Source organism: Zonotrichia albicollis, chromosome 15 (genome assembly GCF_047830755.1).
Source record: "Zonotrichia albicollis isolate bZonAlb1 chromosome 15, bZonAlb1.hap1, whole genome shotgun sequence".
NCBI classification, from domain to species: Eukaryota; Metazoa; Chordata; class Aves; order Passeriformes; family Passerellidae; genus Zonotrichia; species Zonotrichia albicollis.
The window spans coordinates 3,809,320-3,832,951 of NC_133833.1; the positions used below are offsets into that span (position 1 = coordinate 3,809,320).

The 23,632-nt window shown below is 43.4% G+C and overlaps 1 protein-coding gene across 3 annotated transcripts in view; it reads left to right on the forward strand.

Moving 5' to 3' along the window:
- RNF145 (ring finger protein 145) overlaps positions 1–22,106 on the forward strand; it is a 43,952-nt gene extending 21,846 nt beyond the window's left edge. For all 3 annotated transcript variants that reach the window (XM_074551958.1, XM_074551959.1, XM_074551960.1), the window contains exons 4-11: positions 4,549–4,640; positions 9,426–9,661; positions 13,130–13,305; positions 14,855–14,995; positions 16,044–16,226; positions 17,819–17,966; positions 18,640–18,996; positions 20,492–22,106. In XM_074551958.1, the coding sequence (XP_074408059.1) occupies positions 4,549–4,640; positions 9,426–9,661; positions 13,130–13,305; positions 14,855–14,995; positions 16,044–16,226; positions 17,819–17,966; positions 18,640–18,996; positions 20,492–20,920 (1,762 nt within the window). In that variant the 3' untranslated portion in view covers positions 20,921–22,106. The remainder of the gene's footprint in view (positions 1–4,548; positions 4,641–9,425; positions 9,662–13,129; positions 13,306–14,854; positions 14,996–16,043; positions 16,227–17,818; positions 17,967–18,639; positions 18,997–20,491) is intronic.
- The last annotated feature ends 1,526 nt before the right edge of the window (positions 22,107–23,632 follow it).

A 23,632-nucleotide genomic window follows, 5' to 3' on the forward strand; every position in this document is an offset into this window, starting at 1 on the left:
GGGGCTGGGTAACCCAGCCCCTAACAATCTGTGTGAATTAGCTGCTCTTTAGTCCTGTTAACTTTATAGCACACTGAATTGTGCATTGATTATGTACTTAGCCATGCAGCTGTGCTCATCTGGGTTAACAGCACCAGGGGTGGTGAGTGAGCTGTCCCACTCCATCTCTTCAGAGTATCAGTTCTTCACAGTGCCATCATTCATTAGCTGGCTGGTTACTCACCCCTGTTTGACATGAGCCTGGTGTATCCAATTTTCTTTCCCTCAAGCACCAGTGCATTTGTCCAGGGCTTTTATCCTCTAAGCGGAGTCGTAAATAAGTGAGTCTTAATTGATTGAGAGTTCCATGTAGTGGCCAAATTTCCTGGGGCCCCCACCAGCTGTCCCAGTAATATATGGCCATTCCTCCTGGCACAAGGCCACTGTGTGCTCTTTAGATAATTGAGCTGTACCATAAATCTTTTCTCAATTTTGCAATACCTTGGCCAAGGGCATCCCCTTTTCTACGCTGAGTTTGTTCCCTGTTACCAGAAAGAATAAAGAACAAGCAGCAAAAAAGATTGTCAGGGAGACCCTCCTGTGGTGTCAGGAGGTTCAGAGAGGAGTGTAGGTGCAGCTGGGTCCAGTCTTGGTGTCAGATTTGGCCAACAGTTTGTATCTGAAGAATTAGATTTCCCATTGCTATGAGGGACTTGAACTCTATTCTTACATGAGGAATTGAATCCCCTTTCTGTGTGCACATTACTGTCTGATCAAGCCTCTGAGAGTGACTCAAACCCACTGCAGGACCTTCTCCAAATCTGCCCTGGGGAGTTTTAACACTCACCCTTCAATGCCTCCTGCTCCAGAGGTACTGGTGAACTCACCCAATGCCAGCACCTGGGTATTGGAGACAAGAAGTTGTGAAAGTTTCCTGCAGCAGTTTCCAATGCCGAGAAAAATTAGCGTAATAATGGAGTGGCATGGCAATAGGAACAGCTTGAGCTGCAGCCAGGGACCCAGAACATAAAAACCAGAGCTTTTGTACCCTCACAGTCAATGCACCCATCCTGCATCCACTCTTGGTGTGCTTTGCAAACACCCTTGCTCCAGTGATGGGTTTTGTCTGGAACCTTCTTGCTCCCTGTTGGATTCTTTCTCTGTCTCCAGGTGGGTGTTGGCTGCTTCTGTTTGGCTTCTGCTGTGACCCAGAGCTCACACTGCTCCCAGGGCCTCTCTTCCTGTAACTGAGCAGGAGTTCAAGCCGAGTTCAGCTTTCCTAGGTGGAGCTTGCAGCTTGTGGCTGAAGACTCCAGCAGCTTCAGCTACTCATGCTAAGGAGAACTACTCAGACAAAAGAATGCAGCTTGAAAGAATGCTGTGAACTAAATTAATTGTTGCTCCTGACAAGGAAGGTGGATGCTGGTTTTATTTCATATGTAGTAGCACTAATGTCTTGCTTAAAAGAATCACATTTCTTTTACCCATTTCCAGCAAAAAGCAGCTTGGGAAAAATAACTGATGCAGAATAGAAGTGATAAGATTAAACACACTGTTAATGCTAAAACTGGAGTTCACATAATTATCTTGTTTCATGTTTTGCAGTTTTATTATGATTGTGTCCCAGGTGTGTTGAGCCTCACAGAGCTTAAAATGAGAAGGGTGGGAGCAAGAGACTGAATTGTTTCTTCTGGACAAACTTAAAATGCACTTAATTTTAAGATTGTCTGTAGACATTAGAAACCTGTGAGAGTGTGTTTGATGTTGACAGTGCAGATTAATCACCCAAAGTAAATGTCAGCAATATGAGTCAGGTCAAATAACCACTGTACCTTATGTCAGTCAATTATAAAGCATATTTTTAGTGATGGAAGACCTTTTTGTACTTCAGTAACAAAGAAATGATCATATGTGAAAAATTACCAGCTTTGGAGCAATTTAGTCCTGACTGTCCATGGGTACCTGTTAACAGGCCAGCAGTTGGATTAAATGAGGCTGGGAATGAATCTCCAGAATGAATCTGATCTAAGCTTTATTCTTAAATCCTAATTTTCCAAAGTAATGTAGTTTCAGTCATTTCATTAGCTAGTAAATAATGATTTTAGCCTTCTTGTTTTCTTACACTGCTGCAGTAAAGTGAACAATCCTCAAATGTAAAAGCTGGAGATTAATACAGTTTTAATTGATCAAAATTGAGTGCAGGCACTTGCTTTTTTCAGCATCTTGTATGGCACTGCAGCTGTTTGAGGCATCTTCTGATTGGTGTCTGTGCCAAAAGATCCTTGTGTTTGTACTGGTAATAGGAGAATCATTGCTTTCACTTTCCTCATTCAGCCATCAGCTAAAAATACTGTTTAAAAAATTTAGGAGATCTTAAAACATTGCTTCTCCAAACTGGTGGGCCTGAAACTCAGTTTTAATTGAGAGTTACTTAGAGAATTCAGCCAAGTGCAGACCTCTGTGCAGATGACTGAATCAGACAACAGCAAGAAATGCAGCTTGAGGAAATTTGGGTCATCTCCAAGCACGTTCTGGGGGTGAAGAAGCAACTGTAAGTGCAGCTTTGTTCGTGTCTCTTGGCTAAGTTGTGTAAGGTCATCTTGGTATCCTGGATGATTTTATAACCTGTTTCCTAACAAATATAGAAGAAACTTGATGTCTTCACTGCTTTCCTTCCAGCAGCTTAGAAATAGCCAGTGTTTCCAGCCAAAATTTGAGGATGGAGTATGATTTTACTAAGACAAAAAGCCATCTACAGTATCTTGGAAGGGCTGTTATTTTTTTCTCTCTTCTGTAACTGATGGATTATTCTGTTTGTGTTGCTGATGTTTTCAGAAAGTGCTTTCTGTTGATCCATATGATGAAAATAAATAAAAATAACCCCTTTGCCCAAAGGTTTACAACCTTATGGATTTGGGAAGGTGGAAAAAAAGCACTTGTGCTTAGCTATACCTGGAGAACAGAGGGAAGATTTCTGTCTGGAATTGTCATTTAGGTGCCTTTTCAGTCCTCATGTGCTTTTAATTGTAGGTTGCAGTCTAAAGAACTCATTTCAACATACCTCACGTATACTATGACACTTGAAAAGCTGCTCTGAGTAGGCAGTGTTGTCAGCTATGAAGAACAGGCTTTGAAGTGTTTGTTTTAGTACTTTGAGATTTATATCTTGAATTCCAGAGATTTTTTTGCAAGTGAAAATGTGAATACCTTTGCTTGGGGTAGCAAGTTAATCCTAGGAGCAGGGTATATTCCCACATTTCTGGGGAGAAGAGAATGTTCCCAGTAGCACTAAATTGCATCTATTTCTGCACTAAAATAGAAAGAGCAGTTCTTGTATTGGCTGTGGTTTCCAGTCCTGTTTTTGTCCTGTGCTTTGTCTGCATCTGCTCCCAGCAAGTGTGGCTGGCCTCAGTGATAAAAATAAACACAGAATAACTGAATTGCCCCTCAAGCAAACAGACTGAGCTGCATGCAGGGTCAGAGCAAGTGTGTCTGTCTGGCATTCCCAGGATGTGATGCGGGTGGATGCGAGTCCTGCACAGGATCAGCCAGAAACAAGCTCAGGTTTTGTGCTGCTGATGGCAGAGCTGGTGGTGCCCTGATGAGGGTGCAGCTGCCCTGGAGAGGAGCAGGAAGGGTCACAGGGCATGGCAGGAAAACAGGCTGGGTGTGGAAGGTCAGGAGTATTGCCTGCTCTCTGATGGCAGATTAAGGAGCCACTGCAGAATTCCTGCTGTGCTGGCCCAGGATCAGCTTCTGAGGGTGTGAAATGCCTGCTCGTAGTGTGAGGTTTGTATTTGAGTTCTGTTGGTGTGTTAACCTACTCAAGGGCAGAGCCAAAGGATAACCACCAACAATGGAAAACTGCCCAGGGTCCTCAGGTTCTTACCCTGCACTTTGATTGCTAGAGCCCACCCTCCCAGCCCACCTTTTCTGAGGGGAATTCTGAGAGATTTTCAAGCTCTTACTGTATCTGTCAATAGTGTTTTATCAGTTTGTGGGTGTCTGCTAGGATAGAACTAAACTTTCAAATTGTGTTGAACAGAACAACTCTGTTCCTGACTCTACTCCATGACTATTGCATTTCCTTCATACTTATCTTTTAATTGAATGTAAAGAACTTCTTAAGTGCAAAATACTGTAAGTATTGAATTGGAAGATCTCTTTGTCAAGCTCTCAGATTTTTTTTTCACACATTGCTGGTGGGAAAAGAAATTATTGTTAGGAAGAAAACCACTTAATAAGGATACTTAAAAATGGAATGGTGCCTAAGAGGCTTTGTCAATAAGCAGTTTTGAGGCCACGCTCTGAAGAACAGCTTAGATGTCCCAAAGGATTTTTACAGCTCTGCCAGTGAGTCTAATTACAGATAATTCTGCTCTCCCTTAAGTCATGCCTCAGTTGGATCCTTCCATCAGTCTGGCTGCTGGAACAGCAGTGTTAATATTGCATTTTGCAGTTTAGTTAATTGGCTGTGATGTACACTGAAGTTACATACATGTGGAATGAATAAATTGCTGCTTGTGTGAATCAGATGGATGATAACAGTTTGTGGGTTTGTGTTTTTAGGGATTACGTGAGGAGCGAGCTGGAATCGGGCTATGAAGGACCAATGTACCTGGAGCCTCTCTCCATGAACCGGTTCATGACGGCTTTAGTAGGTGAGTGCTTCAGATAACTGAGGGGAGACAGCTCTCATTCTCTTCACTGGAACATGTGCATGTTTTACCTCTTTGTTTCAAATCTCTTTTGTTATTTTAACTTGTTGTGATTCTTATTAATGTGCAAGAGGCACGGGAGGACAGCTGTATCCTGCCTGCCTTTTTCTATGCCACTGATTTACCAATACCCCATACCTGCAGATCTGAAATCCTTTCCAGGTCTGTTTGTTATGCTCTGCCCCTGTTATTCTCAGACTATGCAGTCTGATTCAGAACAACTGGAGTGTCTGTAATGACTTTTATGTGGAAATACTGTAGAAATTTCAATAGTTGAGGGCATTTTTAGTGTTTTTGTCAGATCAGGTGTTGTACACATAAATTCTTCATCGGCTTTATGGCTAAACACTTTCATTCTCTTACAAAATCTGATGAAATACATTGATGGGTGTGAGCATGGGACTATAGGCTACTTTTTTTTTTACAGAGTCCTGAGGATATTTCTAATTAAACATATTTAAATTGTTTGATTAATCGCAGAGATGACATTCCTACCTAAAAATCCCAAATAAATCACGAAGAATTGGACTTCCCAGAGTGTTTCCTTACCCTTTGAACTTTGACTGGAAGAGAAGAAATTCATTGTTAAGGTTGCTACACTAAACCATATGTTCTCCTGAGAGGATACTGGAATATACACACACACACACACCATGTGTATTTTAAAATGAAGCCTCAGACAAGCTTGCAAGAAAAATCTTCCTTAATTCCTTTCACTAAGATCTGTGGTTTCCATCAGATTATTGACAGATTTAGTCAGCCATGTACTACTGTTGGCAAAACTCAGCTACTTTCTGTTTACTTGCAGCTGCTACTGGCAGATAAAAATGGGTTTACCACTTTACAGTATGTTAGGTCTGACAGAATTTACCCATCTCCTGTTTGCCTGCATCTTTACTTTCAAGTGTGGCATTTGTCTTTGATTTTAATATTTTAATAGAAGTAATGCTGGTAATTTTCAAGGAAAGATTATTTAGATATAATTTCCTCTCTCTTCTGAATGTCTGGGTGTACTTCTCTCTCTTCTGAATGTCTTGTCAAATGATGCCAAAGTACAGCTAAAGCTTCTGGCGTGTTTTTTATGAGAAAATGTTTGTAATTAGTCCTGTGAATTTCTCCCAGGTGCAGTGCAGGGTTCCATGGTAAAGCAGAATCCCTCAGAAAGCATCATGCAGGCCTGGGCAGGAAGAGATCAGGAGGGATTGTGTCATTCAGTAACACCTGAAAACTAAACCAAGAGTCAAACCCAGCATGCTGCATCTGGGTTTTAATAGGCACTAAAAGCAAGTGAGAAAAAGAGAATTATTTTATTCAATACAGTTTTGGGTTGTAGTGGGTACCAGACTAAAGTGTCCCCATACTGTAATTGTGTTTCAGAAATAGGTGCTTGTGACTGTACTAGCAAATGTGTATGTGTTAACATATTTAATGTCCCCATTGTTAATTGTCCTTATTCTTTCAAAGCCAACTTGAAAATGTAATTTTGGTCTTGATGACAAGCAGTCATCTTTGGGGAAGACTTGTGAAAGTGGCCCGTGAGTCTTGACAGTGTTTTGTATAAATATGAAATGTTTTCATTTGTTGTATACAAGGTTATTTATTCAGTGGAGTTTCAGGAATCCACAGCACTGAGTGGTGTCATCTTCACAGCAAAATGAATGTACAGGTGCTTTGCTCCATCTTTTTCTCACACATCCTGACAGGGTGTTGTGCTGCAGCACTGCTGACAGGCACCAGAGCAGGTGCATGAGGGAATGGAATAATGGAGCTGCTGGTACAGCTCTGGTTCCTGAAGTTCTGGTCAGAGTTAAGGGAATGATGTACAGCATCAGTTGGTTCACAAAAGTAACCTTTGTTTATGCTTTTGTTCATTAATACTTTCTGAATGGGATCTCACAGTCATTTCTTCCCCTGCATTTAACTCAGTCTGATGACTATTGTCTGGGGATAATAATGTGTTCCTAAGTGCTGCCTGGGAGAAATAAATGTCTTTGGAGATGGCCCCTTGGATGAGTGAGCCACTTTGGAGCACAGCATCTGTGAGATTCTCAAAGCTGCTGGGGGGTTTTGCAAGTGATGCTACCACGAAGACTTGCTTTTTCTTATGGCACAGTAATGGGGTTTTATATTAACTTTAGGATACTTTGTTTTTGAGTAAGTCACTGAAGTAGCCAGGGAGTTTGTCAGGCATCGGCTTTCTAAAATTGTGAATGAAACAAAGATGCTTCTCTACTCCAAGTGGCTGTACCATGTCAGCTTTCTTGTTGAACATTTTCCATTAGCTTACGAGCTGAGAGGCTCTGGCTATCTTTAGTCAGCAATGTTTAATGTATCTGTGGAGGTTTGGGGAAGGGAAAAGAACGGGCAGGAAGTTCACACAGTGGATTTCTTCCTCATTGCCTCATTCCCCAGCAGAGGACCCTGGCTGGTGTCTTCCAGGGCTGTTACAGCTGTTGGGTTCATTTGTGTCTGTCAGTTTTCAGGCCACAGCATTTCAGTTTTCAGGGTGCAAACATTCACCTGGATTTCATAGTCATAGCAGATACCTCGAGTGTTCAAATCTATGATTTGATGTGAGGTTACTTTCTCTGTGTGAGGTTGATGACTGCTGCTGTGCAGCCCCACCTGCAGATAAAGTGTGATTTACTGCAGAGGGTAAATCTCTGGCTGTCCTGAACTAAGGTGCTGCTACCTCAGTTTAAAATGGGAAGTATCATCACTCAAAGCTCCATTGGAGACATTCATGCCTTTGCTGCAGGGGTTGAGAATTGACAAGGTGCACACTTCAGGGAAGAGGTTGGAGCTTCCAGAGAAAGTGCTCCATGTATTTCCTGTGATGGTGTGTACAATTCTCCTTCCCATGACAAGTAACTTTTGACAAGTGTTTAAATTAAAAGGGTGGGAGGGCCAGAGCAGGGATGAGGAGCACACTCCACACATGGCTGTTGGAGGAAAGCAGCTTCTGCTGTTTACTGAGACTGAAGTCAGGCTCTAATTTGTGATCTGAGAGCTCCAGAGAGAGCACTGGATTGTTTAATGTGGTGCTGTTGCAGTATTTGATTTCAGATGACAACACTTATTAAATGCTGAAGAGCACATTGGATGGTGGTGTTTGTGTCCCTTTGTGTGTGAGGCTGAGTTGCCGTAGTTACCGTGAGTCGCAGAAATCCTCGCAAGCTGCCTGCCAGGCTCCTGAATATGACAGCACAGCAGTGAGCTGCTGGTGTCTGAAATAGGCTTGTAGCAACGTGTGTGTGGGCAGAGAACAACAAAGCAGAGGGAGAATGCTTCAGAGCTGGAGTCAGCTGAACGTTTAAAGAGATGAGTAGAGTAACTTTCTGGGAGGCTCACAAGACCCAGTATGCTGATGGTGTCGTGCTGAGAGCAAGGGTGCTTGTTCTGCAGAGGCATCTGCTAATTCAGAAATACATCTGTCAAATTGACAGTAGGAATTTAACTTGAAAGGGGACAGCGTTCAGGAGGGAGAACTTTGTATGCTTAAGTAGTAGAGATTAGAGATTGCTTTCAGCTCAGTTGCAGTTATTTTGAAAGCAGAAGTCTTTCCCTAGGTAGGGAAGCTTGGCAGAATGAAAGCAAAACCCTACCGCTGTTTCTCCTCTGGCTGCTTCCCTCCCCAGCCCATCCAGAAGGGCTTACAAGGTCAGTGAGCTTATGTGAGCACATGGAGCTCATGCTGACCTAGAGATGTTACTTGCCTTGGTCAGGTTCCTCTCTATTCCTAAGGCCAGCTTCTGGTTTCAGGGAAAGTTACGAAATGCAAACATGGAGGTAGTTCCAAAGCAGGGCATTAGCACTTGAATTTCGTACTTCGTATTTTGGCATTTGATATAAATTAACATAGATGGTGAAGAAGGGTCTATTTTCAAATAATATGCCATAAATTTCTTCCTTACTGCAAAATGATGAGTGAGGGTTGATCTTATCCAGGCAATGTGCATTTTACCCCATTTACTTTTCTCTGGGATCAAGGGTACAACTTCAGTGTCTCTGAAGGGAGCAGTTTTACTGAAGTGGTCTTAGTGCTTTAGAAATACCACCCTCCAAATCTGTGGGTGTGTGGGGGAGATGTGCTCATACTTGTGTCCCCACCAGCTCTTAAAGAGAATTTAGTTGTTAATTATCTGTCACTTGCAAGCTTCAGTGATCATTCTGAGCAACTGCCTCAGGGCGTTATGAAATTATTGAAGTCTCAGCTGCTGACCTGGCTGTTCTCCTGTTGCTGTTCTTGGTCAGTAATTCCTCTTGACAGTGTAAATATTGTTGCTCTAAAAGCCATTTGGGACCTCTGATTGCTTTTTTGTGTAGGTCAGGATGAAATAGTGTAGCTGGGCTTCAGAAAAGCTGCTGTGTGTACAGATACTGATGGGATTTCAGCTGAGCTGGGGGTGGTGAGGAAAAAGAGGGCTGGCTTGTTGAGTTATCCTCTGTATGATTTATTCCTGGGGCTTTTTTAATCTGATTCTGCATGTGTTTTGGCTTTACAGCTGGCTAATCTGGGAAGTGAAAGCATTTTGGAAAGGGTAACTTTAGTGACCCAGCAAAAGACACGGAGAGGAGCCTGGTTTCGTAACAGAGATGTCCTAGTTAGAACCATCATAATGTGCTGGATGTTGATAACGGTGTTCTGGCAAGATAACGTATTAAAAATACGCTTTTTCCTGAAGGGGATAATCAGCTTGGTTCTGAACTGCTGTGTCGCGTTTCCAGGGCAGCTGGTGGTGTGCACGCTCTGCTCCTGCGTCATGAAGACCAAGCAGATCTGGCTCTTCTCCGCGCACATGCTCCCTCTGCTGGCTCGGCTCTGCCTCGTCCCGCTCGAGACCATCGTCATCATCAACAAATTCGCCATGATTTTCACCGGCTTGGAGGTGCTCTACTTCCTGGCATCCAATCTTCTGGTGCCCTATAACTTGGCAAAGTCTGCCTACAGAGAGCTTGTCCAGGTAGGATGGTGGATGCAGCCATTCTGTTTTCTGAGCCTTTTATGCAGGAAAGTAAAAAAAAAACCCACTTTGCCTGTCTTCTGTGCACCTGTGCTTGTGTGCTAACTCATCCTTTCTTAGCCGCTGAATAAGCTCCTGTCCATAGCATCTTCTTTCTTTAATTTATGATAGCTTTGGATGGGTGAGCAGTTAAGACACGAGCCTGAATTATTCTGCTGGCCAGCTGAGTGTGGTCACTTTGCTTGGACTTTGCTTCTTCCTTCCCAAATCCAGGCTAAAAAACAAGATTGTGTCACACTGGAATTTATTTACAGCCTCATTAAGTGAGGAAGGTAATCCCTGGGCATTCATTGTAGTAGCTGTTCATTTCAAGAAACACTTTCTGTATGAAAAGTGTTTGTAATTATAGAAGTGGTAAATTGTAAGTGACATTGAAGCTGCTTTTGAGTCTAATAATCACTGGTTTGAAAAGTCTGTGGTGTTTTCTTTAGAGCAGCAACATTACTGAGACCTCAAACAAGAAGACTGATCTGACATGTCCATTTTCTTAATGCTTTGACACCTGAAAAATGTTTAGTTCAAAGGACACAAAGGACACTTTCTCAGTGGTACAGAAACATCACATTTCCTGTATTTTTATATATATATATATATACATTCTTCTGTATATTTCAGTATAAAAAGATTGATGCTTCCTTGGCTTTTGACTGAGCCACTGTTTCAGTTTTTGTCACTGCCTGGATTTTTCTTTAAACCAAGGCACTTGGGTATTTTTGCCTTCTGCTCTTCAGTCCAGAAGCAGTCTGAAAACTTAACTTGTTAAGCTCTTGCAAAACCTTCTTTAAAGCTCTTGTTTGCTGTCATATCTGTCATACACAAACAAAAACTTGGCAGCAGGAGGTGTGTGCTGTGCCAAGGTCTCAGCCTGTCATGGTGATTGTTGGTGTCTGGTTATTTATTTTGTATGTAGTTGGTCTTTGGAGCAGGATTATCCTTCTGTGTTTGTACAGCACCTAGCATTGGTCTGACCTCATCCATGGAATCACAGATTTGTTTAGGTTGGAAAAGAATTCTGAGCTCATCAAGTCCAACCACTCAGAGATGTCCCTTAGTGCCACATTTGTATATCTTTTAACTTTATCCAGAGGTGGTGACTCCACCACTGCCCTGGATAGCCCCTTCTAATGCCTGACCACCCTCTCAGTGAAGAAATTTTTCCTGATGCCCAATCAAATCCTCCCATGGCTTGTAGATCTGCTGATTTAAAAATTAATTTGGGAGCTGACTGGCAAAGCTTCATTATCCTGTTTTCCAGTGAGAACAGAAATACCATGCTTACTGTGCATGAATGGCAACATTTGGGGTAAAACAGTTGCTTGTCTGCACAGCTCAAAACCTTGCAGAAGATTGGAACCAGCACTTCACTTCCATTTTCCATGTACATGAATGGATGCAGAGTTTGGGTCCCTGAAGTCAAATTCAGATTAGATCTGGATTTGAGACCTGTATCTATTTTTTATTAGGCATGTTTAAAACACTTAAAAATCTTACAAATGTTTTAATTGCAAATACATTCCAGGTTGACAGGGGAAAATAGTTGTTTCTTGCTGATTTTTTGTTTGTCAGAATTGAGTTCTAAATATTGCTGTTACCCAAGTCTCCTCATCTCTAGAATTGCTTGTGTCCCCCCTGCCCCATCCCAGTATTTAAAGTCTTTCCATGCCAGACTGTATTATAGTAATCCTCAGGAAGTATTCCTTGTATCTCTGGCCTTTGGACACTGATCATACTCTTTCTTCTGGATTTTTATGCAGAGGGCATAAAGTGTTTTTCCCTTGGGAATACAGAAAAAACGACAGAAAATTTGTCATGTGGCACTGGGTTTATAAGAATGTTGGATGCTGCTTTTTTAAATACATGTGATAGAGTTGCAGTGAATGGTTGGGAGTGATTTTCACATTGTACTGGCAAAACCTGGGGTTTTTGTTTTTTAAGAACTTGCTGCTCTTTGCTTGTGTTGCTGAAACAGCAGAAAAAATGTGGGCTCACAGTGTGTTCATGCCACTGGTAGTAACTCTGCTACAAATCAAGCCTGGATGTTTATTCCAGAGAAGGATATTGCCATTCCAACTGGAATTTCCATTGCTGTAACTCTGACCAATTGTTGGTTTTCAGTGCTGTCCTGGTGTTTGTGAGATTACACACAAGTCCAGCTATTTTTGGCTGGATTTGATTGTGGGTTTGATATCAGTGTCAAAACTTAGTGAGTATTGGGATGTTAAACACCAGGAGCATTTCCTGAAAGCCCTAACAGGTGAACCAGGGCAGCTTTTTGTGTTTTTGTGTGTGTTAGGCTGTGCCCAGGGGTATAATTTAAAAGCAAGCCCAGAACCTTGGCTGCCGGTTTGCAGCAGAAGGTGCCAGAAATGTCTCAGGGTTATGAATCTGCATTGTGAGCATTGTGTGACCCTTTCCCAGTGTGGTGGAGCTCTGTGCCAGGAGCTGCACAGGATTGCTTGCCTTGCTCCCAGGCCAGGGGAGTCTCTGAGGGCAGGTGCACTTCCTTGACAAGTCTGTGAGCAAAGCAGAAGCTGGGCACTGTGTCCCTGCCAGCAGAATATTGCTTGTCCATCAGCCCCAGTGCTGCAGCAGGTCCATGAGTGTCATATCCCTCATGCTTGTCAGCTTTTTTAGCATTTCCAAAAATTTCCTTACCTTCATGGATTCTATGGCATTGTGGGAAGCAGGTGATGAAGAATTAATAGTTATGAGCAGTTTCCTTTTGACCTAAGTCCAGCTATATGAAGTTCCAGCATCTTGGAAATTATTTCAGCTTGGTCTTTGCAATGCAAAGGAAGTACTTTGAGCTTCAGAGTGTTCCAATATAAGTCTTGAGCATGAATTTCAAAGCACTTGGTGGATTAGGTATATGATCCTTGTGAGATACTTAAGCATAAAATATGAGGGGATTTACGTTTTTCCTTAAAAACAGGTCAGCAAAGTGGATTTACTACTTTTTAATGGCATGGCTCATTTCAGTGTCTGATGTGTGCAGTGACTCGGCAGTAGCTACAGAGGAAACAGCCTTGCTGTGACTTAAAGTGGGCAGGAGGGTCTGAGGGGCTGGCCTGAGCCAGAGCCAGGTGTCCTCGTCCCTCCAGCTGCGAGTGGGCTGAGGGAGCAGCTCCAAGGCAGGGTTTGTAGGAAGGGACATGGAGATGGTCTGAGGGTTTGCTGCTGGAGTCAGGTACTTCTGCCCCCTGCCAGACAGACTGGAAATGTCACTGCTGAGCCTGAGCTCTGCCTTTGGCACAAACTGTTCTTTGATGTACCTCCTCTCTTCCTGTGGGATGGCTGATGTCATTGGATCATCCTTGCCTTCCTTGTGACTCTATTGTTGACTTCCCTTCTGTTATCAAATGCCAAGTGCTGTGACTCAATAACAAATTGTCTTTTGTGTCTTCCCAGGTGGTGGAAGTGTATGGGCTCCTGGCACTGGGAATGTCTCTGTGGAACCAGCTGGTGGTCCCTGTGCTTTTCATGGTGTTCTGGCTCGTCTTGTTTGCTCTTCAGATCTATTCCTATTTCAGTACACGGGACCAGCCTGCCTCCAGAGAGAGGCTTCTCTTCCTCTTCTTGACCAGGTAATTCAGGAGCCTGCAGATGGTTGGTTTTCTGTTTGAACTGTCTTCTGAAATTAATATCTGTGCTCTTTTAGAGATGAGATGTGGATATTGGCTTTATTGCACTTGGATACCCAGCAAGTATTTGTCCTTATTGCAGTGACCATGCATATAAACCCTGTTAAGCTTGTCCTGCAAAGGCATGGATCCCATTCAGGGCAGACATTAATAGAACTGTGGGAGAGCTCCCAAAGAAAGCAAAGTATTCCTTTGAGGATGGAGTGGCCATAATTAAAGCTTTGGTCCAGAGGTTGCTTTCAGTATATAAATTGGTTTTAAGTCTGAGATCTTTCAGCTGAAGTTCAGTCCATCTGGTATCTTATTAATGATGGTGTTGCTTTCTGAGTTTTGGATGTATTGCTTTCATCATTTTGTTGTGGGACACATTCTTGAGTTCATCCAAGCAGCCAAAGCACCCAACTCCCAAAGCAGCTTTTGAGCCCACTGGTTAATGTGGCAGAGGTGTAAAGATCAGAAAGATACTGGATTTGTAAAAGCATCCTAAAGACATTAAAAGGTTTTATAGGCCGTAAACTTTTATAAAGTTTAAAGGTTGCAATATAAAGGATAGAGATCTGTGTTGGTGCTGTTACTGAGAGGCTGCATTTGAGGGATTCTCCTGGCTGGAACCTTTGTGCCTTTTTCAGCTTTAGTACATGCAGAGGGAGCAGGAATGCAGGGCAGAGAGGAGCTGGGGGTGCTGCAGGAGCTGGGTTGGGCAGATTAGTCACAGTGCCATAGTGGCATGGGGAAAAGAGGGGTAATAGTTGTCTGAACACAGCCAGCTAGCACAGGACAGAGTCTTTAGGGATCATACATGATTAATTCTGCTGTTGGATTCTGACTTTTCCAATCAGACTTTCCAGTTGCTGGGCTTTTTCTTGCCTTGCTGTATCTGTCTATGGTGCCATCCTGTAAGCTGTCAAAATTAATTATCATTAAGAAGAAATGCCAATACTGCATATAGCATTAAAATTGCTTATGGTGTCACCCTGCATTATGCAGAAGCACTGACTATATTCCTGCTTATTAACTAGACCACTGGGGTCTGAAATTTTTCTTCCAGTTCATTTCTTCTGCAATTTTAAGTTTTGTTACAATAGAGGAGAAGCAGTCCTTTTCCTTGAAGTTGAGTTTATTCCTACATCAAATTGTTATATTTTATTTGTGGCCAAGCAGCTCTGGGCTGGCCTGTGGCTTGGAACCCCAGCAGCAGCAGGACAGTGCCACCACGTGGCCCTGTGCTGAGGGCACTGCAGGATGTCACAGCACAGCCCTGCCTCCAAGGGGGAGCTGCAATCAACTCATACCTTGGAAAGAAATAATAAAATTCTCTCATCTTTTTTTTTTTATTGGAAGACTTATTAGCAGTGTAGAAATTCTCACATTTTCATTAAACCAGTCCAATTTTGCTTTAAAACCAACTTGCACAGTTAACAGGACAAGGGGAGAGCTCATCCTAGTAGTTTTAACCTTTTCTTTTTGTTTCTTTTCCTCTCTCTCCTGGCAGTATTGCCGAATGCTGTAGCACTCCATACTCACTGCTGGGATTGGTTTTCACAGTCTCTTTTGTTGCCCTGGGAGTTCTGACTCTCTGCAAGTTTTACCTACAGGGTTACCGAGCATTCATGAACGATCCTGCCATGAATAGGTAAGAGCCTCCTTGTGCCCAGGGTCTGAAAAGAAACAGAGAGAAAGGGGATTTATATAAAAATACAGGGGTGGCATTGCAGTTTTTTGACTCTTGACTTTTTCACAGATTTTTTTATATGCCAATTTGTGTGCATTGAAAAGATTTGAGGTGAAAATACTTGTCACAGACTTCTTGGGAAGATGGTTCATTTCTGCACAAATTCAGGGCTGTTACTTGCCATTTACAGTCACTTGTGTTTTCATGAGTCACTGAAAAATTTTCGCATGCTTGCATAATATAAACACTTTGTATTTTCATTTCCTCATGTCCCCTCTAATCATGTATGAAACATTACTAATCTGTGAGAGTTAAAACACAGCATTGTATGGATTGCTTGTAAATTGTTATGGGAAATAGCCAAAATGCTTTTTCTCAGGCTTGTCTCAACTTGTCTAATGTGAAATTGGGATCCTGACACTGCCTTTCCTGTTACTCCAGCCCATAACTCTCTGTAGAGACTTGAGGCCATTTGCAAAAGAATGTTTTACATTTTGGTTTCCAAGATGTAGAAGCAGAAGAAGTATAAATTGGGGCGGCATAAGAGTAATCTATATAAAAGCATCTTTTGGTGAAGTGTGTACTTCATTGCATCAAATAGTTGTGGTGATCCTCAGAGGATTAAAGTCACTCTGAGGTTCCAAGACAGAGGGGAGTGGATAGGTTTAGGTACAGGAGGAATAAACTGAAAAATGGCAAAATTGGTAATTTGCCTAAACTGGGTCCTTAAAATGTTTTGTGCTGGGTGGTGTCTGAGCTGGATGTAGCCCAAATGCTGCTTGTCAGGAGCAAAATCTGCTGGTTCATAAGCCCAGCACTTCAGCATTTCTGAAAACATCCCTCCCTGGTTAAAGCTTTCCAAGGGACACCAGTGAAACCCAAAACCAGTGACATCTGAAAGGTTGTGACAGAAGCATGCAGTTTATTTCCTGGTGTTTCTAGATGTACTTTTGAACCAGCATTGACACAGAGATGTGATTGTTTGGTTTTTGACTGTGTTGATCTGCAGGGGGATGACTGAAGGAGTCACACTCCTGATCCTGGCTGTGCAGACAGGTTTGATTGAGCTCCAAGTTGTGCATCGGGCGTTCCTGCTCAGTATTATTCTTTTCATTGTGGTGGCATCCATCCTTCAGTCCATGCTGGAAATTGCTGATCCCATTGTCTTGGCACTGGGAGCCTCAAGGGACAAGTAAGAGACTGGTTTCCTAAACTGAGAGTTACTCAATGTTCTTTTAGGAGGTGATAAACTAGTAATTGATGGCTTTTAGTACTTGTAAAGTTGCCTTGTTTTTTTTTCTGTATGCACATTTCTTTTCTAGTCCAAGTTCTCTAGTTTTGTGGTTCCAGTTAAGCAAATCCAGGACTGTGCTCTCCCCACCCACACTCTATTGTGTGGGTTTGCAGAATGGTTTTTCTTAACTCTTCTGCACTTGGGTGAGTTTCCCTCTAAAGCAGTGATCTCACTCAGCTATTGAGGGTGGGAAGTTTCTAGGAGTGACCTTGTGTTAGATATTGTAAAACCTATTTTTTTTGTGATCCCAAAATTATATGGTTTACTGGCACAAAATAAGAGGTGTAAGGTTTGCCTTAGTGTCCCACATGTTTGGATTGTGTGGGATTGTTCAGTTTTATTTGTGTTTTGAAGAGCTGTATTGGTGCTATGTGGAGTTCTCATATTAATCTGTTCTGTTCTTTGTCAATTGCATTTGTGTAACCTGTGAGTGAAGAAGTGAACAGAGGAGGTTTGTTTATGTGTAGAGTTTGTTTAGCTTAGACATGTTCTGTGTGCAGCAAGTTAACTTCCAGGGTAGAAACAGAGGGAAAGGCAGTAGAGCCAGGATAGGAGCATCTGCCCAGCTCAAACAAGCAGACTGTGGGGATATTGAGTTTTAACTCTTCTGCCAAATCTCCCAGGGAGTTCTAAATCAGCAAGAAACAGGATAAATTCCACTTCAACTCTCTCTTCCTCCCTCACCCACAGACACAAAACTGCAGACCTCAAAGTCACTCTGATGTTCCTTCAGACTGTATTGAATTAATCAGTTTGTGCTGCTGTCCTGTGCCACCAAATCGTTTGACTTTTTCTGTACTTCATCTCCAGAGCTAAGGGAGGTTAAAATACAACCTGAGGAACAAGTAGAGGTAGTATAGTAAATTACTGGAGACATTCTGAAAGCCCTCACAAATGGGTGGCTGTAGAAAGATTGATGGTGTGTTTAGGGTGGGGAGGAGATTAGGAAGAAGTAGGTGATAGGAGCAGAGTAAGGACTGGCAGAGATAAATGTTCAAGTCTTGCTACATTTCTTCTTTAGTGATGTCTGAATTGGGGAATATACTTCTAAAGGCAGCAGGGTTCAATCTGGTGATGAAAGGAGGTAGCTTTGCCCCACACATATTAGCAAAAACATGAAGAATAGTTGCAAGAATTATTTAATTTGGAGACCTCTTGTTTATTTAGAGAAGTGTCCAAACAGTTACACATTTAATAATTTATTTTAATGGACCTCCATCTGTAACATTCAGTATCTCAAGTACTTATTTTGCCCATAATTTTTGTGTTTCTATTGAAAACAGCAAAGGTCAAATGAGAGGGAACTTTCCACAGTCGTAGGCATGTGTGCAAGCTGGGAATGAGACTGTGCCCAAGTAAAATAGAAACTCCTTTCAGCCAGCTAAAGCCTTGAGCAATTATCTAACGTGCCTACATCCAGCAGTCATTCTATTCTCATTCTGACACTCAAATCTGACTTGAAAAATAAAAACCTTTGTGTTGTTTTGCAGGAGCCTGTGGAAGCACTTCCGAGCAGTCAGCCTCTGCCTGTTCCTCCTCGTGTTCCCCGCGTACATGGCCTACATGATCTGTCAGTTTTTCCACATGGATTTCTGGCTGTTGATCATTATCTCCAGCAGTATTCTAACCTCTCTTCAGGTAAGAAATCAGCCCTGTGAAGCCCTGCATTAACTGTGATCCTGTTATTCTAAGGGGGAAAATACATGATGAGAAAAGAACAGGGATGAGAGAAGGGCAGAATTACAAGGGGTGATAAAAAATTTTTCTGTGTCTTGTATCTGAGGCTGAGGAGCTCCTGGGTGAGCTGAAAACAGAGGTGAATGGAAGTCTACTTCAAATTGTAAAGCCAAAAAGCTTTTGAGGGTGTGTAACTATCATAGTAAAAAGGTTTTTTCCCAGAGTACTCATTTATGTGTCATTACTTAGCTATAACTCTCTGAAATCAATTTAATGTTTGAAACACAATAGTGTAAACAGAGGAAATGTTTTATACTATAAGTATTTATTGTTACTTGGGCTTTTTATTATTATTTTTTTTAATTGCCCATTAAAATACTCAGTGCTCTTGTTTAATCAACTCAGCTTTGTTCTGGACTCAGGAAGGTGGAGAAGGGGAAGTACTTGGGAACAAGCTTAAATGCTTTGCAAGAAAGAGCAGCTTTTATTTGCCTTGAAGTTCAGCACCAGTTCCACTACTTTGGTCTTGCCTTCTGTCCAGCTTGGGAGTGTTGTGTGGCCAGAGCTCAGTGGCCAGCACTGACTCAAGCTCCAGTTCAGAAATCTGAGCTCATGCTCTTGCACTGTGTTACAGGTGCTTGGGACCCTCTTCATTTATGTTCTGTTCATGGTGGAGGAGTTCAGGAAGGAGCCCGTGGAGAACATGGACGATGTGATCTACTACGTGAACGGCACCTACCGGCTGCTGGAGTTCCTGGTGGCTCTGTGTGTGGTGGCCTATGGAGTCTCAGAAACCATCTTTGGGGAGTGGACTGTCATGGGCTCCGTCATCATCTTCATCCACTCCTACTACAACGTGTGGCTGCGGGCCCAGCTGGGCTGGAAGAGTTTCCTCCTTCGCAGGGACGCTGTGAATAAGATAAAATCCCTGCCTGTGGCCACAAAGGAGCAGCTGGAGCAGCACAATGACATCTGTGCCATCTGCTACCAGGTGGGAATGGGAGAGTCAAAGGATTGGCTCAAGTGGAAATACCCCCAGACTAACTTCAGTCTTCAGCTAATAAAATAAGTGCCTTGAATTATGTGTAATGAATAATACTGCACTCAGTAAGTTACTGGAATCACCCAGTTTTCTGCTTTGTGCAAATTGATTTGGAGTGCTGTCACCAAGATAATTCTTAGGAATGAAGAGCTTGGATGTGCTTAAACTGCCTTTTATTTTACTTCCAGTTACACAGCAGACTCTGTCCTTAAGCTGCTTTGACACCTCTCATGTTTGGGTTGAGCTGGTCTCAGTAGCAGCAGCAAATGTTCCCTTTCTTCATTACTGCAGGATTTTCTTAGTGAAAGACAACTTGTTCTTGGTAGCTGATTTGTTACTATTCTGTAGAAGCAGCTCAGTCTCTGCAGACATTGCTGCTTCATGTGCAGTGTCAGTTTTGTAGCAGAAACCTAATTATCAAAAGGTTAAGGGTCTTGCTAACATGAGCCAGCAGATGTAAGGACCTTAGACATTAATGCTGAAAGTAATATCTTTATCACACTTCCAGCTCCAGAGTCTCTTACTCTTGAATGGAAATTGTAGTTATGTGTGACAGTGAAAGAATCACCCTAACATTAGTAGTGTGCAGTTAAGAGTGGATTTGGATTGGCTCCAGATTTGATAGCAATCCTTTGAAGAGTAAAACTGCCAGATTGAATGACAGTGTTCAAAACACCAGACTAGTACTATGTGGGTCTCAGCTGGCAGAGTTCATGGTGTCACTTCATTTCTGGTGGTGTTACATGTTGTATCTGTCGTTGTGCTGTTTTGAGTTGCTCGATTGTTTCTTGAGCCAGCCAGTCCTGTGATTCTCATCCTGAAAAGGTCATGTTTAATTATATCTTGCAAACAAAGGGTTTTTGCCTCATTTTTAATGCCTGTGATAAAGAAGGCAAGCATATTTGAACTGTGTGTGCGTCAGAGAATCGTTAAGGTTGGAAGAGACTCCAAGATGGAGTCCAGCCTGTGGCTGATCCCCATGGCACTGAGTGCCAACATCCAGGCCTTCCTTGGACACCTCCAGGGACAGTGACTCCACTGCCTCCTCTCCAATGCCTGACAACCTTTTCTGTGAAGGAATTCTTGCTGATGCCCAGATCAAACCTCCCCTGCCACAGCTTGAGGCCTTTTCCTCTTGTCCTGTCTCTTGATCACTTAGAGAAGAGACTCAGCCTCACCTGGCTGTCCCCTCCTTGTCAGGGAGTTGTGCAGAGCCAGAAGGTCCCTCCTGAGCCTCATTTTTTCAGGCTGAGCTCTCCCAGCTCCCTCAGCTGCTCCTCATGGGAAACATTGTGGGTATGAAAGAAGGAACATTCCTTTTCTTGTCTGTGGACTGCTTCTGTCTCTTCCATGCCTGGTGAACCCATTAGAGGTGAGAGGAGAGGAATGGGATTACAAATAATAATGTATTTTTTTTTCTCTTTTTTTTTTGTGTGTCTTTCAGGATATGAAAACTGCTGTAATCACTCCATGTAGCCATTTTTTTCATGCGGGTTGTCTTAAGAAGTGGCTGTACGTGCAAGAAACCTGCCCTCTGTGCCACTGCCAACTGAAGAGCCCTTCACAGCTCCCAGGACTGGGACCAGAGCCAGTGCAGCAGCCAAATCCTAGTGCAGAGCAGAACACCAGGCGTGGAGATGCAGCTGAGCCTGGTGCTGAATGTGACCAGAGGCCAGGTGTGCAGGACAGCCCGAGCAGGGGCCACGATGGACACGAGAGCCCCGAGGCCTCTGCCCAGCCAGGGGGGTCCCACAGCATGGACAGTGAGAGCAGCCCCTGTGAGGCCAGCCAGGGAGCAGCCTGTGCTGCAGAACTCACTGCAGCCCCAGAGGGGGGCTCTGCTCCACACCTGAGGGTTTGTGTCCAGCTCTGAGGCCACACAGGGTGACGTGGGAACAAACACATTGCAGAGATCCACGTTTGACTCAGAAGAAAACCAATCCTTCCACAGCTGTGAAAGAAGCGTAGCTATTAATGCTGGTCAAAATGTAATCTCCCATGCTGATTTTTATGGGCTGCTTGGTAGTGGTAACTCCAGTGAGATGTAGTAGAAATGACTCCAGAAGCTCTCTGAACTGTGGGCATAGGAAGGATGTCTGGGAATAAGTAGCAGTGCTAGAGTGTTTTCACGATGTAGCTGAGGGGTGAGAGGAGTGAGGGGGGTGTGAGCCGTTGTGGCCAGAGGCACAGGAGGCTGCCTGGGTTGTGCTCAGGGAGAGGAGTTGCACAGAGCCCTGTCCCAGCTCCTCGGGGGCGCTGGGGGCCGTGAGCTGCCCGTCTCTGGCAGATGGGCACCTCTGGTTGCTGACATTTCTTACGGCACGTTAGCAAAAATCAAAGATGTAACAGCAGTGATTGTACCAGGAGGTGGAAGCACTCTTAATACGTCGTGTGTATGCTTTGGGTGTTCTTGGGGCAGTTGCATTTGAATTTATGTAATCTATAGTGACTCTTGACTTTTATGACAGAGTCGTCAATATTTTGATGTATATGAAACTTTTGCTCATAATGGGCACAGTGTGGGCTGCATGAAGTAAACTAAAGCTCTCATGAACACTTTGCCTCTGCAGGAGGAAAGTGGGATGAGTTTTAGGGCACAGATAGAGGCCTTGCAGGACTGTGCTGTGTAATGTTAACCCTTGCAGCTGAATTAAACAGTATTAAACTCTGGCGATATTTGCACTTTGGGAATGAGTACATTATGTGTATGATCAGACTCCGCAAATGCCACTTTTAAAAGCTGTTAATAGGTTTGCACCTTTTTTTCTTTGACAAGGACATGTCCATACTTAAATTTTTACATTCATCATGGCTTCAAGTAGAACAAGGGACTGGGGTGGGGAAAATAGGCGGGAGTAAGGGGCAGGCAATTTTTTTATGTGAATTTTGATATGAAGAGAAATTAGTCACTTATTTATACGATAGGCTTGACTCAAGTGTTTTTCAAAGTCGGTATTCCTAATGTGAAATGTGATACTATTTTATTTTTAGTAGTAAATTTGGATGTAGACTGACAGACATAGCTGAATGTCTTAATAAATTACATTTGAAGATTTTTACACCTGGTTATGTGATTCTTGCAGTGAAACTCCACAACTACATGTTGAAAGACTTGAATAACAGCCCTGTGTTTCTCCTGATGAGTGAAACTCCCCATGCCTGTGTTCTCCCCCATTTCCATTTCAGTGCTCTGTGTCCTGGTGGTACCTCCTGCTCTCCCCTCTTGTCACCAGATCTTGGCCAATGCAGAACTCAAAGGCTCCTGGAGGAGGCTGTGCCTGCTGCTACTGAGCCCCAGACAAACCCCAAATCTATTTCTTCCCCCTGACAGGTTGGGAACATCAGTTACACCATCTTCTGCTTCTGTTTCTCAATTTTGTTGTTTATTAATCAGAAATTTGGATTTATCATGTGCTTTCACTGATCATCCCAAAACTTTTATTAGCAGCTTAGTGTGTTTGGGGAGGGGAAAAATATTGAGAATATTTTCTTGAACTCTTCTCTCCTTTCAATCCATGGTCTGGGTCCTGCTCTTGCATGCATGCATTTCTGTGGAATTGAATCTTTCTCAAAAGGATGTTTTGTCCATGCCCAAGCTTTTCATCTACATAATTTAGGCTGTTTCCATTCTTGCCACACTTTACAAGTCTGTGGAGTCGGGAAATGGGGATTTTCTGGGCAGAGCTGTTACAATATTCTCCTTAGTATGGTGGGAAAAAGGTTTTCCCTTAACTCACAGGATGTGTTTGAAGGATACTCTCCTGAACTCTGCTTGCTGCCCCTGGATGTGGAAAAATAATTGAGTAATGGGAAACTTGGGATGGGATCCCCCTCAGTTCCATGGTAGGGAGGAAGTGTTGGCGCAGTGGGAAGAGCCAGGCTTGGTCAGCCCTGGGAAGGGAGGCTGGAGGGCTCTGTGGGACACACAGGTACCTCAGGTGAGCCCAGGGAAGGGAGGGAGAGGAGCTCACCTGTGGGACCACCTGGGGGCCGAGGGCAGGAGGGAACCACGGGGTCCATTCCTATCCCACACTGTCACATCATTTTCATAAGTGCAGGAAGTGGCGTCGAAAAGGCAACAACCCCCTGAGCTTTGCTTTCCCTGCTGATGCCAAGGAGGCTTTTGGCCATGGACTTTGTAATTTATAACCTGAATTATTCATAGCTAATTGGTAATGCCAGAGCTGTGGATTTCCAGCAATGTGGGTGAGTGCACCTGGAAGCTCCCTGGGAATCAAGAGTCCAGCAGCAGGTTCAACAGAAAACTGCCTGCCAGGATTACAGGCTGGAAGCGTGGATGTGGCCTGGAGGGGAGCCTGGCAGAGCAGGAAGGTTTGTGATCTTTCAGGAAAAATGATGCTGCAGTGCTCCCACTGCAGTGACCCAAAAGTGACTGATCTGTGCTGGAGAAGGCGCTGCAAGACCTGGAGGCTCAGGGAGCCCTGCAGCCTGCAAAGAGGGGCATGGAAACAGCTCTGATGTATTTCTACTGAAAAAATAGTACTTAAAGGGGGAAAGGAGAGGAAGGGGGGCAGAGAGAGGCTTGCAGAGCTCACAGGAACAGTGCTTGAAAGGTGAGTTACCT